At 46.1% G+C, this 16,362-nt stretch overlaps 1 protein-coding gene across 2 annotated transcripts in view; it reads right to left on the minus strand.

Annotated features, from left to right (window-relative positions):
• Window positions 1–413: 413 nt before the first annotated feature.
• PAMR1 (peptidase domain containing associated with muscle regeneration 1) overlaps window positions 414–16,362 on the minus strand; it is a 61,326-nt gene continuing 45,377 nt past the window's right edge. For both annotated transcript variants that reach the window (XM_047072377.1, XM_047072376.1), the window contains 5 exons: window positions 9,073–9,285; window positions 7,018–7,084; window positions 3,466–3,698; window positions 2,303–2,595; window positions 414–1,012 (listed from right to left, as the gene is read on the minus strand). In XM_047072377.1, the coding sequence (XP_046928333.1) occupies window positions 476–1,012; window positions 2,303–2,595; window positions 3,466–3,698; window positions 7,018–7,084; window positions 9,073–9,285 (1,343 nt within the window). In that variant the 3' untranslated portion in view covers window positions 414–475. The remainder of the gene's footprint in view (window positions 1,013–2,302; window positions 2,596–3,465; window positions 3,699–7,017; window positions 7,085–9,072; window positions 9,286–16,362) is intronic.

Genomic DNA, 16,362 nt, shown 5'->3' on the forward strand with positions numbered 1-16,362 from the left:
AATGTACACAAAAGCCAGAGCCACATCCAAGCTCCGCTGTCCCGGGCTGTCCCACGGGCGGCTCTTTGGAACGTGGTCTGGCTAGAGTCTTGGAAGAGACCTCATGAAACCCAGACTTCTTGGCCAATGCTGTCTCCGCCAGAGCTGGCCATGACATTCACACCACCATAGGGCAGGTGGGCAAAGCCACTGGGCTGGTGGAACGGGGACCACTTCTCTGCTATTCCCATAGTCTTTTTGGAGGAGACCCCGTCCTTGCAAAGCAGCCGTGGTGTCTTCCAAATGGTCTCAGCAGCCAGGAAGGCAGCGGTCTACCAAAAAGTGAGCTCTACTCACTCTCCACTGAATTTCGAGCTTGAAGTCAGAAGCCCTGGCCCAGCCGAATTCACAGGCAGAATCAAACTTCAGGTCCACACTGCCTCAGGCAACCCACGTAGAGATGGACCCACGAAAAGCACCTCAGTGGCGCCGAGGCTCATTTCATGTTTCTCTCGATCCAGTCTTTAAAAGGCAGTACCTTGCTGAAGGCCGTGTAGAGGCCATGGCTGCATGTTTTGTCATAGCTCCAGCTGACCAGCCCCACCAGATGCCAGCGTGGCTCGGGGGACGCCCGCCCCGGAAAGGACACAGCCGCGATGCCTCCCGTCTCCGCCGTGCAGATATCCGAAGGGGCAGCGGGGTCCCGGCTGGCACAGAACATGTTGTCCGTGATGCTCACGGGGATGCCGTGGTCCTCGTGCTGCTCCTCACACAGCAGCGAGTCCACCACCCTGACCACCCCTGAGCGCAGCGTGTCGTTCTTGAAGCCCGGGCTTCTGTCATCGGACAGGACGTTCCAGCCGGCCACGGTGATGCGGGACTCCTGGAAGGAGGTGCTGAGGTCCCGCGGGGCGGCGAGGCAGATGGGCTGGACGCGGGTGCTGACACGAGCCTTGTCCAGGAGCTTCAGGATGGCGATGTCCGTGTCCAGCAGGATGGGGTCGTAGTTGGGATGCAGGATGACTGCAGAAATCTACAAACGCAAGAAATGGACGGTAGTGGTGAGCCACGAGCTGCACAGTGAACAAGAACAGGCAAGCCCTGGGGCCAAATAAAATTCGGAGCAAATGTCTTAGGGACACACGTAATTATTTGGAGACGCTTTGCTTAAGGGGTCCTGGGAAACATCAGCTCTCTTTCGGGGGCTGCAAAGTGAAAAGCCCACTGCTGCCTGGTAGGTGGGGTTAACTAAGTGGGGGCGGCAGACGGGGCTGCCGACAACAGTGTGGCACAACCCATCTAAAGCGGGTAGCGGCCACTTTGCTCCGGCTGACCACTGCCCGGCCGAAAGGGGGCAGCATTCTAACCTGGCCAGAGAATAGACTCCAGACCTTCATCTGAACCTCCTGATTTTTAAATGCTGGCACAGAACTGGCTTAAAAAAAATGCATGTTAGCGCCATCCAAACACAAACCCCTCAAGGCGACCAGTTTGCAACCTCTGGCCCACCATACACGTTCATCTGTAAGCCAGTAAGACAGAACTCGACCCAGAATGCTCCACAAGACTTTTCCACAGTCTTTGCTGATTGTCCCAATCCTTGCTGATCATTCACTTTGATGGGAGCTTCTAGGAGCCTACGTCTGTGATATGCTCTAACATTTTTATGTTCGTGTTCTAGTACTGCAACTACATTTGGGCACATTTCCTCAGGGCTTCTCTTGTGTCAAACTAATCATAACATACTGGTCCGTCACTTCCAGTAGCCTGTGGACTCCTCAGGGCAAAAACCATGCCTCATGTATCTATTCTTATGTATCAGTTCTGTATCTATTCCCTGTGAATGGCGTACTATGGGAGATCAACAACGAATGGATAGATGGATAAGATGGATAAATGGATGGATGGATGGATGGACAGATAGATAGAGAGGGAGGTGGGTAGGTGGATGGAAGAGAGGAAGGGAGGGAAAGAGGCAAATAAAGACAGATGTATATTATAAATTGGTCAGGAGTACCTTGGATAAAATCTTTCTATGTCCTCAAAGCCTACCTTGTACAGTGACCTAAACATAATGGGTGATTAACTTTTGATGATCTCCATGATAGATGATAGTTGTTACAACCTTATTTTGAAAACAAAGGGAAAAAAGACTCCCTAGTCTCTCTAGGTGCCCCTTTCTAGTATCTGTCTACGTGAAATATTGGGCACCTGCTACATGCCAGCCTCTGGCTGGGTGCTACAGTGCCAAGGTGTCGGCACAGGCACACCTGCTGCTCTCGCTGAGGCGAGGCCTAGTCTCCAGGGGACAACCCTCTCTCACCCGCAAGCTCTGGATGGTCTTCTCCTCTCGGTCATCATCCCGGTAGAACTTCCCCAGGACGACTCTGAGGTCTGCTGTCTTGATCATGGTGACCCTCCCCAGGTCAGTTACACAGTGGGCAGCCACCACCACGGTGCGCTCATTCACCAGGGCGCCGCTGCAGACCAGGAACCACGCGTCCTTGTGCAGGCTGCCACCGTGCACCCCGCTGGCCCTCCTGTAGATGGCCGCCTGCCACGGCCAGCGCATCCCCTGGGTCTTTGGAGCGGCGATGTTCTCAGTTTTCCCACAGACTATGGAGAAAGCATTGGCTCAGTGAGATAAACTCAGACTATCCCATCCAAAGGGGAATGTGTTACTCAGTCAAGAAAACACAAACCTGGAAAGGTAAGCACCGTGCGCATGATGACCACTAAGCATCTAAGCTGTTTTTCCTTTCCCACTAAAGAGTTACCAACCACCTTGTCATGGCTGGCTATAAAGTCTAGGGTGAAGATTGAAGGCTTTGGATCCCAGGCACTTACTATCAATAGGACTTTGGGCAAATTGCCTAATGTCTTAAATCCTCAGTCTTCTTGCCTACAAAATGGATACAGGAATCACACGTGTCTCACCCAATTCTTGAGGAGGCTGGATGATCATGTATGTAAACGGTTAGACTCAAAATACCAATGACTATCATTATAAACTTGACCACAAAGAATTAAGCCATACTGTTCTCCTTTGACAAAGAGGGTGGGGAAGGTAGTTTACTATGTGCAAGACCCTATTCCAGAAACTTCCACATACTACTTCAGTAATCATCATCTTAGCCTTATGGGTAATTAAAAGCTCATCACCTAATTAGTAACAATTACTTACTCAATACCACTGGATGATGAGCATGAAAACGGGCTTAGACGGGATATCCAAGATGACATAATTAGAAGCCTTCTGGAATTGTTAACTCCTTTCCCCACCTGTGTGTAATGACGGTTCTCTCCCTTTTATCCAAGGAAACATAAGAGAGTTTTCAGAAGGAAGTATGCCCCCTCCAAAAAAATTCACCTAAGACCATTGGATGAGAAACCTTTCCCAAAAAGTCTTCAAGAGGGTTGAGGGCTTTTCACAAGTAACCATGGAAGATGTAAGGGGCTCCAGCCCCAGGACAAGCCTTGACTCACTAGGGATGCAGGACGGGGCACGTCCACTCCACTTCCCGGTCCTGAGGCATGTCCGGCGGCTGCTGCCCAGGCGACGGTAGAAGGGTGAGACACACTCGTACTGGAGCTGGGTGTGCAGGTGTTGGAACCCGGGGGGCAGATCGCCAAAGGGAAGGGCTGGCTTCTTGGTGGGGGCGCCCTGCAGTTTCTGCTTGCTGAAGGACGCTGAGTAGAGCTGGTGTAACGGCGTCTCCCTGCATTGGGGCCCACGGGCCCAGAGAAAACAGGGTGAGAGACAGTCATGGCGGCCCCTATGGTATCCATGCCAGTCCCCCACGTAGATATTTGGTTAGAGCAGAAAATGAAAAGTCTATCTCATTCTCTCTATCCCTCCCGCTCACCTCCCCCACCCTGTCTTTCCTCTCTCTCTCTCACTTACACACACACACACACACACACATGCACACACACACACTTCCCTTCTGCCACTGAGCAAATTCTCTTGCACACCTCAACCTTCATTCTGTTCATCCATTTCCATTTCTGGCATGCCTCCGGCTGCCTAGGATTTTAACCAAAGGATAGTATCTGGTGTAATAGCTGCGATCCAAGGGTACGTTATACGTGCACACAGAGAAAAATTAACTGTGAAATTAAACAGGAAAGGAAGTTCATTTGAATGAGAGAAATCCAGGCGTCTTTTTTCCTCCAAACATTATCATAATGGGGTAACATTAGGAATTGACTTGAACTAAACTGTGTTGATACAGTAGTTTGATTTAGCAATCAGCGTATATAATTAGTACACCTCAGAGAATAGAGCTTTCTCAGGGCACAATGATTGGCAGAAACACAGCGTACTGTGTGTAAATGCAAAAAGGCCTTTCAAATGAGCACTTGGAGCTAAAGCCCCCAGAGACCACTCAGGGGTTCTTGGGGGAGACGCACACACATTGGAGAGCTTGCGTTCATGGTGCATCAGTGCTAACGATCACTGCAAAGTTAGAATTCTTTTAGGAAACAATGTTTTCATCTCTGTTGAATGAATGGGGAGAGGAAGCCCAGAGAGGGGAGTGAGAGTACACAGAAGGGTACACGGGAAGCTAAGTTGGTACCCAAGGCAGCACTGAGCAGTTATGGTTCCCAACCTGGTGTCTCCACTGGCCCATTTGATGTCATCTGAAGAAATCTGTGTCATGTGTCTGCACGGCACTTCACTCAGAGCAAATATTCCACCCACACTGATTTCATTCAACAAATCTTGAGCCCAGTTTAGAACAAGGTCTGCAGTTCAAGGAGCTTCTGAATTGGCCAACAAGCTCATCTTTTGGTCCCTCTGTTGAAAGACTGCACTGCCTTTGGGGGTTCTTGGGTGACTAGGCTGCTGGAGATATGTATATCCACTTGCCAGCAGCCTATCTTCCAGAAAGATCCTTAAAACCAAGTTTTAGGCTTGCTTTTTCATCTACATGAGCTACCGGGCACCTTGTCACCTAACCTCCCATTATAATCGCTTTAAAAATGCAAAGCCCCATAGTCTTTTTCAATAGCTCAGGGGCTGCTCTACAAGACGTCTCCTTGGAAAGAACAGGTTTATCCCACTTAGCGGAGAGTCCAGCTCCAGGTAGGTCATAAAGATCAGGAAAGGGAGCGGAATTTGTCTTCTACAGCCACTGTTCCCAAGGGAATGCCTTGCCTGAAAAGGGAAAGACAGAAATAGGAGATATCCAGAGGAAGGGTGAGAGACTGAGGAATATCCTGCTTTGTGAATATTTCAGGTCACTTGGCTGTGGCCAGTTCTGGTCACTGGGATGCACTGTTACCAATCCTAAAAGCAATAGCTACCAGTGACAGGTGTTCATCCGGGCAAGTGTTCTGCTAAAGCCTTTACGTAGGACTTAGTTAGAGCTTAGTGCATAAGGGAGCAAGCCCTGAAGACCCTGAAGACTGTGAAGATCCTGGATTTGCATCCTGGATCCGCATTTTGCAATGTGACTTTGAGCAAGTTAATCAATTTCTCTGAGCCTCGGTTTACCCATCCGTAATAAAATTGGTAATAAAATCTATAATAAAATGGTAATAATGATAATCCCTACCTCAGAGGTCGTAACAAAGAGTAAACGAGCTAATGCATGGGAAGCGCTCAGAAGAGTAACTGGGCACATAGCATTCGATAAATGCTGTCTATCGGGGCTGCGTCTAATCTGTTCAGCAATCCCCAGAGACACATGTTATTATGATCGTCCTCATTTTTCAAAAGAGGCAACTAAAGGCTTAGCAAGCGTAGGAGCTTGCCCAAGAATACTAAATACAGCCCTAAAGAGAGACAGAAGCCGGTCTCGAGCCATTGTTTGTCAGTCCCATTCATTCAGTCCATGTGCGGGGTGGTTATGTTTTCTTGCGTGCCCCCTGTGTGGCAAGCATTGTTCTTGGCAGGAGAACTCGAGCATGAACAAGACACAAAATGTTCCTGCGCTTGTAACCTGTATTTACTTATTTTCGTGGGCTAGGAGGGGAGATAGAACTTGAACAAATAAAAAAATGGATGCGAGACGACAGGTGAGGATAGAAGCCAAGCCGAAGACGGAATCACGGCAAATGCCAGAGAGTAGAGAAGTCGGCTCTGCGGTCTGGGTGGTAGTGACATTACTACCTTTATTTTATTTGCTTATTTACTTATTTATCCGGTTGACTGTGGCTTAATTTTATATAAGGTGTAAAAAGAGAAAACATTAAATGGTACCACAACATGGTTGTCATTTTGGGGGGTTGCTATTTTCAAAAGCACAGCCAGGGAAGGTCTCTCTGCCAGGTTAAAAGGCTGAGAGAGAGGTGAAGGAAGGGAGGCATGAAGCCTCACTGAAATCCAGTGGAAGCAGGGTCCAGACAGAGCTGTGAGGCTCTGAAGCGGCATCGTGCGTGGAGGGGTAGAGAGGACAAGCCACGCAGCCCGTGTGGCCGGAGCGGAGGGTGAGGAGAAGAATGGCAGGAGATGAGATGAAACGGTGTTTCCTGCAAAATGAGGCGAGAAGTGGTAGAAATGGGCCTATTCCATCCCCACCGGTGGCCTCCACATCTGTCTTCCCTGGAGGAAGGCTGGGCGGGCACATCTGAGGGCCCGCGTCCCTCATCGGGACTGATCGTTTGTCTCTAGTTCCTGGGTGCCACCGGCGTGCCTCCTCTGGTTGATTACTACAGAAAACATCTTCCTGAGTCTGGCAGGAGGGCCATCCCTGTAGAAGGTACCCTAGTAAACACAGAGCAATTTCACGAAGACTCGAGTATTAAAATCCAGTCCCTCACGGATCATCTTCAAGCCTTACTTCCCATCAACCACCTGCTTTCCCACGATCCAGTGAACTGTGTACACGTTCCAGCTGTTGCTACCTCTTGGCCAAAGGCAGCTGGCTTATCAGCCTCCCTCTAATAGGCCCTGTTCTTTCATGAGCAGTCAGCTCTGAGTGTCCCTAAGAAACCCCAGAGTGTCTTTGGCCAAACGCAAGTCGAGAAAAGGCGCGGGAGGGGAAAGCATGCATTTGCCTTTAAAGCAGAGCTCGGGTGTCTCCACCTCACCTTGACTGAACCTGCATTGGAAGAACTTTGCGTCTCACCAGGTCTGAGATCTTTGGTTCTCGGCAGGCTAGAACGAAGGAGACAACACTGCATAATCTCTTCCCATATTACCTGCTCCCATCATTCCGTTCAGATTCATCCCTGACCGCCCTTTCTGGACACCCCCAGGGGTCTCTGAGGGGAGGCATGCCGGCCAAGCTTGGACAGCTCCCTAGCGAAAGAGCTCGCCGCCTTCCATCTAAATTGACAAGCCCCTCCGAAGAAGCCACGTAGAGCACGCACCTCTGAAAAGCCGCTCTACCTAGGTGATGTGGAACCCTGGCAGTCAACACACTGGCACTCTCTGTTCACACGACAGCATTAGTGACCTTGATGGAAAATGGAGTCAAGGTCAAAATGAAGGTTCTAACTTAAAGCCCCACGCAGGGAACTACAAGGTTCTCCTTTAGGACCAGATGTCAGTGTCCACCATGGGGAAGTCTTGGGTAGCTGATTCCCTCATGTCCTTTCTCTGAAATTGAGGCTCCTGATGACCATTTAAGGACACCTCAAAGCCCAGCGTAATTTTGCTGAAGTGTCTCTTTCTTCACAAGTGAAAAGCAATCCTTCTCGTTCCACTTTCCCAATCAGGCAGCCAACATTCGTCTAATTAGCAAACTAGAGAACTTTGGTTGTTATTAATTCGTAAGAGAAGAGTTGACAAAAATCTCCAAGGACATATGTAACACCGTGTCCATACTTAATGAAATCAAGAATCAGAGTCTGTGCTGGTGGGGACGAAGGTCGCTTCTGGCTAAAGTCTAAAGTGATTTATTCCTTTCACAAACCAATTCTCTTTTATTTCTTTTCCCAGGAGTTGGGTTGTTGACAAACACCCAGAAGGGAAAGTGGAGGATTAAGGCAATTATCTGGATAATCTAGGCCAAGGACATGCTTTTCTTCCTAGGAAACAGCCAGATGATTGTGACCTGCCCCTGAAATACAGGGGCTGTTGACCTGGTTCAGTAAGAAACTACCCACCCCCAGTGCCAAGGGGGAAGTTTCAGGCTTCTCTGTACAATGTTCCATTTTTTTCTGGTCCCAAACCAACCTTTTCCATCTTCCTCCCAGATTCCCAGTTGGCCCCACTTTGAGTTTAGCATGATCCATTCCCTCCTGCCTATACTTCCTTGTTTTCCGTTGTCTCATGATGGCAATATCGTCCCGATTGCTCTTTATCTCTGCCAACCCTTCCCAGCTCCCCAGATTGGCTCTCCTCTGACTTGCGGTGTGCAGCTATCCCCATTTCAAGCAATATTGATCGTTCCCTTCTCTGAACATACATTGCTCATCTGTTTCCTCTAACTCTGCCTTGAATGCTCAAGGACTTGACATCTTGTTAAGATGTCTTTCACCATGTTAACATCTTTTTTTAATGTTTATTTATTTAAAGAGAGACAGAGACAGCGCCAGCAGGGGAGGGGCAGAGAGAGGGAGAGAAAGACAGAATCCCAAGCAGGATCCGCGCTGCCAGCACAGAGCCCAATGAGGGGCTCGAACTCACAAACCATGAGATCATGACCTGAGCCGAAATCAAGAGCTGGACGCTTAACTGATTGAGCCACCCAGGTGTCCCCACTATGTTAACATCTTAAACTTACTGCCACATAGGCTGGCAGGACGGTGTGTCTATTTTGTTTTGCTTCCTGTGTTAACTTTATATTTCATAGACAGTAGATAAAACAGCTATATTGAAGTACACTGGTTGCCTCAATTTTGTTCTTGGGTCTGCATATCTAAATCAGTCCTGTCATCTTTCCTAAACTGCTCTGATAACTATCTTGATCACAGCAAGAAGCTGTGATTAGGATAAGCAGGTCCTCTGGAGGTCCAGAAAAGGAGCAAATGTTTTCAGAGATGGCTTCCCACCTGGGAGTTATGGATGGTTCCAGGGAGAACCTAAGAGGGAAAGGCATTTTCTTTTTTCAGGGGCTCACAAACACCCATGTATGGGAACTACCAAAAAGTCCGCAGCTCCGTCTCCTTCTGTGGCTCTCGCAAATACTTGTAGGTTACCTTTTATGCAGATTGGCTGTTTCCCCGACCACTCTCCATTCTGCTGGCAAGTTCTCTTCTCGTTGCCACTAAGAACGTAGGAGTTATTACAAAAGAAGGACACGACAGTGCCGATTTTCGCATAGTGCCCGTTGATAAGCCCAGGGCCACCTGCTATCTTCTTATACCCATTGACTGGGCCACCAGGGTCCGAGCAGTTTCTTTCTTCAAGGACTACAAGAAGAAATAAAAGGGGGTGGGGGGAGGAGCTGTTAAAAGTGTGGAGTATTCCATTTTAGAACCAAATCTTTTCATGTTTCACTGAATTAAAAATGCAGTGAGGTGGAGCCTGCTATGGACGGTAGCCAGAGGAATCACCAAGAGAAAACTCGTAATAGAAAATGCATGCGTTAGACATGTCTTCCCTTGAGAAGTATTTCATCCCGTATATAAATAAATTTGACATCGCCACTGGCTCTCCTGTGATCTTGTTCATTTCTTTCTCAAACTGTGGGAGCTGGGCAGGCCTGGGCAAAATAAACATTGCACCTAGATTTTATGACCAGTACCCAGGGGTTATTGCTTTTCAGTGTTGTGCTGTCTCTTCCATTCCCTAAAGCTTGCACAATTCAACAAGACAATTCAGTTTCCCATTTGTATTATACCCAGAATGTAGAACTTACTAGAAACAAAGCCTTATGTGTGAAATGAATTTAGATGCTATGTTTCATCTTCAGGAACCCAAGTGTGCTGAAAGTTATAGTGAAAAAATACTAGAAACTATATAGATTCAGAGATAAAACAAAGTTCCCCCGATCTCCAACTATATACTTTCTAACTAAATAAACACTTAATGTCCACTCCAAAGGCATTTCTATTCTCTAACTCACATGGGACAGCAATGGAGAGCAGAAATGTCAACACCAGCTATAACACCAGTGTCGGAGCACTGAACAGGGTATCAGACAATTCCTGGAAAGATTCTATCAGGTAACATATTTTTCTCAAATGGATTATGGCACAAGGGTGAATACTGCTTGCGTAAGGACGCAGAGGGAGTCCCCTGAGGAATTCGACCTTTAATTACTGCACTTGGGCACCAATCGCTCCGTCAGCCTCCCTGGTCTCTTTTTAATCATTTCTTCTCAGACACAGTCTCATCCCTATGAAACAGTCCCCACGCAATGTGATCATGCATCTGACATGCTTTTCTTCCCTTAACCGTCCCAATTACCTTTCAAGCAACCTGCTTGCCTGCCTCCAGGCAAGAAAAGAATCTCCATTCCATTCATATAGCACTTCTAAAATACTTGAGAAGTAAAAATGAGTAAATTTCCCTTTGTGCCAATTTGGCAGGGTTGCTAATATTAACCAAATTTCTGATTTGTCTGCTTTAAGACTGCCCATAGACCATGTGGCAGATGATTTCAAGGATCTTCTGTATGCTTTTGGGCTACATACTAGGAGCAGTTTCCACAAAGGGGAACTCCAAAACCCCACCTTAACTTAAGAAATGAACCTGAGAGAGCTTTCGCAACATGGCATATGGAGAGCAATGCACTTTTTGAAACTTCAAGCGGCCTTAGAAATCCCCAGTGCTTATATTCCCAGGAATGCCTCTATGATGTAGGAGGGAGAGGCAGAGAAAGCATTCCATATTGCTCCAGTGATGGGACTCCCTTCTTAGAGCGGAGATCACTTAATGCCCAGAACGTGTAGCCTGAACCTGAGCCTACAGTCTGCAATCATCTCAAAAAGGTATGGTGCGTCATACCTGCAAGTGTTAGAAAATGGAATTCACTGCCAACATAAAAATCAGGAGATTGCTCAGAGAAATCCATATTACTGATTTCTGAGCAAAATTCAGATCCGGAAACCCTGGGCCTGTGTTCCCACATGGCCACAATCAACTGGCGTTGAGAAGTGGCTTCTGTTTAATGGGGGCTGCATTCTTCATTTTGGTCACAGCCCCCATTGCCTGGCCCTGGCAGGGGCTCCACTCTGTGGTTAGTTAGCCTATCAAAGGGCCATGCTTTGTGCAAAGGGCATGATTTGTGCAACACCAGGGCAGTTTCTCCTCCATTTTGAGTTTTGCTTCCTATAGCTCACAGCCAAGAAAAATTCTGGTGATACATAAGACCAGTCCTGGAATACTGAAAGAAAATGAGCTATAGTTGAATCACAGCAGTTTCAACAGCAGATAAGAAATCCCTTCTACCGTGAGCCTGATAGTTGGGTTTCTCCCCTTTTAGAAGTAAGGACTTCTGTGGTCCACCAGGCTCCTGCCCTGTGATTTCCTAATGGCAGCATTCTTGTGGATCATATTTCCAATTCCCCATTTAATGTGGGTTTAACCAGCAGGAATGCACTGGAAAGTTCTCAAGCCTTTGGAGGTAACAAAGCCTTGGGACAATTTAGGTTATCTGCCTTTCTCCCTGAGGAGGATTTAAAGGGAGACTCCAAGAGAAACTGAGTCAGGATATACAAACAGGCCTGCCCAAGGCTGAGGAGTTCTGCCATATTTCTAGAATTCTTAGATGCTACTCTTTTTTAAGTGACATGTCTGAATCAGGTCACATGTATACATTTCATGTAGTATGTCTTTACTTCGAATTCTCAAAGAAGCTATAATTAAATCAACAATGCACCTTAAACTTGATGAGATCTTATAACAGAGAACTATTATTTGATTTTAAGTTATTGCTCATGAATGGTCGGCAGGATGGAGCTTCCTAGTGCTGAATGATGCTTCCGAGTTAGGTCCAATGAAACCTATATGGCTGGGGCACCCGGCTGGCTCAGTCAATGGAGCATGTGACTCTTGATCTCAGGATTATAAGTTCGAGCCCCAAGTTGGGTGTAGAGATTACTTACAAATTCAATCTTAGGAAAAAAAAACTCTATGGCTAAAATTCAAGAGAAATACAAGCAATAGAAACAGATTCAGGAAGGATTCAGATGTGTAGTTTTAGGACACCACTTGCAAATAAATATGCTCAATGTGCTCAAGGAAATAAAACAGAAAATTGAGAACCTCAGTAGAAGACTGGAAACCTGAGAAACTAACCAAAGGAGAAAGGTAGAACAGGAAAGTTACAGTGACAGAAATTTAAAGCTTAATTTAAATTAAGTGAGTTTAATAGCAAGTCAGATACAGCTTATGTGTATTAATAAACTGAAATATAACTCGCAAGAAAAAATTCAGGATGAAGCCCGAGAGACAAAAAAAGTGAAAATGTACAGGAACATGTAAGAATACAGAGAAGGTTAACAAATACATGCACCTAGCATCTCAGTATATAGAGATAATGGCTGAAAAAGACTGATAAAAGACATCAACCTACAGATTCACAAAGTCCCAAGATGGATACATATGAAGAAAACCAGGCACAGACCTATTACACAAAACTGTTAAAAACCAAAATCAAAGAAAAAATTTTAAGCAGCCAAAGGGGTAAAAAAAAAAAAAAAAACGGATGGGAAAAACATACTTTAAAATAATTATAGTCATTCTCTGGCTTGTAACATCAAAAAGGAGTTTTGCCTCTATCATTTTTTCCCCATGTTTGACAATCAGAAACTGTAGCCATAAAAGTTTGGTGTTTATTATTTTTGTGGTCATTCGTTATTTTTATTTTTTAAAATAGCAGGCAAAATGGTTTGGGTCCTCCCTGCTCAGCCTATAAACCTAGCATGAACTGGGCCATGCATTGTTTTATGTTCCCATACTCTCTCCCCTCCCTGTAAATCTCATTACCATCTTGCATAATCACAGAATAATCCAACCTACTGTGAGCTCAGATTTAAATGAGCTTGGTCACTAGAATCTGGGGGGAAAAGAAGGGCCTCCAGAATCAGACAGATATAGGTTGAAATAATTATTTGGGTCCCCGGTGTCCAGAATAAGTACACCAGAGGTCCTCAATTAATATTTGTTAGTAGGTGGAGGGGATAAAGGGTAAAATTTATTCATTCTTCCATTTAATGAACTAGGGTGTGGGAAAATGACATAATTTTCCAAACCTTGCTTTTTTTGGCCTGAAAAATGGGATAATAGCACTTATCTGGCTGGGCTTGTTTTGAGGAATAATTTCTATAACACGTAGTTTCCTTTTCTCCTGTTTGCCTTTATTTACAAAGTACGCAACTTCTAAAACTCAATTCCCCAAATTCATACACTTTAAAGAAAACCCACGAGGAAATCTAACGACCTATTATTGGGTCTATTTGAATATAAAACAATATGCCACTCTATTGTCTAGCTTCTTGGTAATGTCTATGCATGATGCGCTGGAGACCTGGGCCCAGGATGTTGACTCAGACTTCTGGGTATCAGCCATGGTCTCTGTCTCATCTCTTTTAATCAAGCAACATGAAGCCTCAGAATTGTATTCTTGTCTCAAACATCCAGTGGGCATCATTTCCTTTTCCCTCTCATTTATTTCCCATACTATCCAAAGCTGTACACTCTCCTAGGATGCTTTTGAAGAGAATTCTAGGACTTCCTCCACCCATCCTTTTCTCTCCCAGTTTAGACATCTACGTGTTGGGTCTATAGACCATCTGCATCTCATTAGAGCACCTCCCCAGGGTTACATTTCAAAAACTATCTCTTCACTTCACCTGTGGGTTCTCTTTTTAGAATCCTTTGTATCTCCCCGTTGAACAGATCCATGATTCTTTTCTATTTGATTTTTCAAGGGCTTTGTGCTTCCTTTCTCCTCAGTGGGATGGATGTTTCCACACAAAGCCAAATGAGAATGTAAAACATCTGAATCCCTGGCCTGAAGAAGCACCAAGCTTCTGCTTTGCTAAGTAATATACTCCACGATTAATAATAAATAGCACATCTCCCTGTTACTTTTGGGACTCAGTCTGGGGATGCTAAACACGTTAAGTTTAGCATGACCTTACCTGCCATTTCATGAACAAAAAACAGTACCTCGAGGTGCATTGCTGTTTCAGACAAACGTTTAAAGAAAGACTCTCTAACCTTGTTTTCTTGTTTTCTCAGGGCAACAGTACAAGGTGGTTCGCTGTGATGCCACTTTATGAAGGACACATGATGGTTTTGAGATGGCTCTTGTAGTGAAGTCTATCGGTGCCCCACCCAGGTCCCCTCATCCCCTTTTACCAGCTCAGCTTCCGCATGTGCGCTTTACTGCTGAGAGCTGACACCTGCCACCTTCAGAGGACTGCCCTGGGCACAGGCACGGGCACCGTCTTGCCCATATGAAAAGCTGAAAAATGCCTAGACTTTTGTCCCCTCATGCCCACCCCAGGGTTGCCTATAGACAATGACTGCTAGGTGTATAAACACAAAAGCTCAACTCCTATTCCTCAAGGCATCATTTATACTCCCCAGCACCCCCCACAGGATCGGACTGAGTCTGGGAGTTCAGGTGAAATCACTCTTGCTTGGTTTCCTCCTCTTTCCCATCTCGCTTCCCCAACTCCCTTACTGGTCGATCCTGGGATCAACTGGTTGATCCCTTACCTCCTTAGCTCAATGACTGGCTTGGGAAAAAGTTACCAAGGACAGGTCTGCTATTTTCTTAGCTCTGGGCTTTAGGGCCCCTCATGCCTCCCCACGGTGGCACTCCCGGGAGGTGACAAGACCCCAGAGGGGCGGTCATCTCAGCCCTGGGCATGAAGCTCTGCATGCCTTTCAGCACTCCTGGGAGATCTTGGGGAGGATGATTGGCATCTAGAGAGGCCAGCTCTCGTCAGAGGGGCCTCCAGCCTCCACAGATCCTCTAGGGATCTGTGGGCCGGCCGGCCCCACGTCAGCAGAGGTGTTTGACCTGAAGGGATCAGGTGCTCTGAGACAAGAGGCTTCCTCGCGCGCTAAACAGCGTGGACCCAGAATCCACGTGAAGCTTCTCCCTGATGATTTGGTGCTGTCTTTGTAAAGCCAGCAACTTGTTTACCCCCCAAAGGTACAGACAAGGCCCCAACAATGCCAGACTGAATTTCTCACAAGTCTGAATGATGAGTCTTAGACTTGGCTTTAGGTTGACCTAAAGCAAATAAAGTTACGGCTTTCTCTCCCCTGATTGATACACTAAGATTCATACTCGACAGAAGGTAGCTGAGGTGACCAGGTCCAGAAGCTCTACAGGAAATGGACATGATGATGGAGATATCAGAGAGCATGTCAAGATAATGTGGAGACATTTTTAGGAATGGGGGCTCTTCAGTACACACAAGTAACACCAACTTTTTTGTGTTCTCTGCTCAGTCAATTATATTGAATACGACAAAGTCCACACTCTTCATCCCTAATTTAGGAAGTGGAACCACCTCCCCATCCCCCTGATAATCACAAAACTCGGGAGTGGGGGCAGTTCCCAGCTGTGACAAACAAACAAACAAACAAGCAAACAAACAAACAAAAACCCAGACCTCTTCTTCCATTATATCAGTGTCCACCAGTATATCCTTGCCCACAAAAATAATCTTTTCATGAATAAGGCCAGAGTTTCAATACGATATACCAAACACCCACGAATATTTGTCTTTTCCTTTTGCTTTGTTCTTGAAGTTACAAGTTCAAATTTGAAGACAAGATCTATCAAAAAACCCCTAGGAACCAGAGAATCCAATCACTGCTTTGCCTTTTAGAAGTCCAGCATGCCTCTCTGTAGAGAAAGACCTGGGGGAGTGCTGAGCTCTATTGATTTCATGGACTAATTTTCTTGCACCACATATTGAATGAGTGCTTCCTCTGTGCCCAGGAGAATAAGGCACTGGAAGATGTTTTCCTACATCTTTAATATGGAAACGTTTTTATTTAAACCCAGAAATAGAAGTGATGTCAGTTAAGGCTTATTGTACTAAAGTACTTGAGGTACCTGAAGGTTCTCCCTGGCCTCACTTAGTACTTGTTAGGAATGGTTTGGGGACTTCCTTCCAACTACCGATTCCCCAGGTCAGATTTTTACCAAACCAAATATTCAGAGGAATATATATATACTATGTATAGTGTTGTCATATATTTTTTCTTTTTTTTATTAGCACCAATTCATCCTAAGTGACTAGTGCTTTTCCTAACTTTGCTTCTAAAATTACAAAAGAATGTAGGGCCCTGACCAAGGAATAAAACAAAGGTAATCACCGGGGCCTTAAATGAATTTGAATGCATTGTGAGGTCTCAGCAAACACTAACCAACCCCAGCAGTTGACTATAGTCTGAGTTGCAACAAAGATTTCATCAGGCACCGTTGATTGAACTGGGTTGATAGCCCTTAGCCTGCTGTGTCACCTGAAAGAAAACTTGTAAATCCAGACAGAGAACCCGGGGCAGGTGGA

The sequence above is a fragment of the Lynx rufus genome, unplaced genomic scaffold (assembly GCF_022079265.1).
Source record: "Lynx rufus isolate CCGP_SWC_20201006 ecotype Redwood Valley unplaced genomic scaffold, mLynRuf1.p SCAF_9, whole genome shotgun sequence".
Lineage (NCBI taxonomy): Eukaryota > Metazoa > Chordata > Mammalia > Carnivora > Felidae > Lynx > Lynx rufus.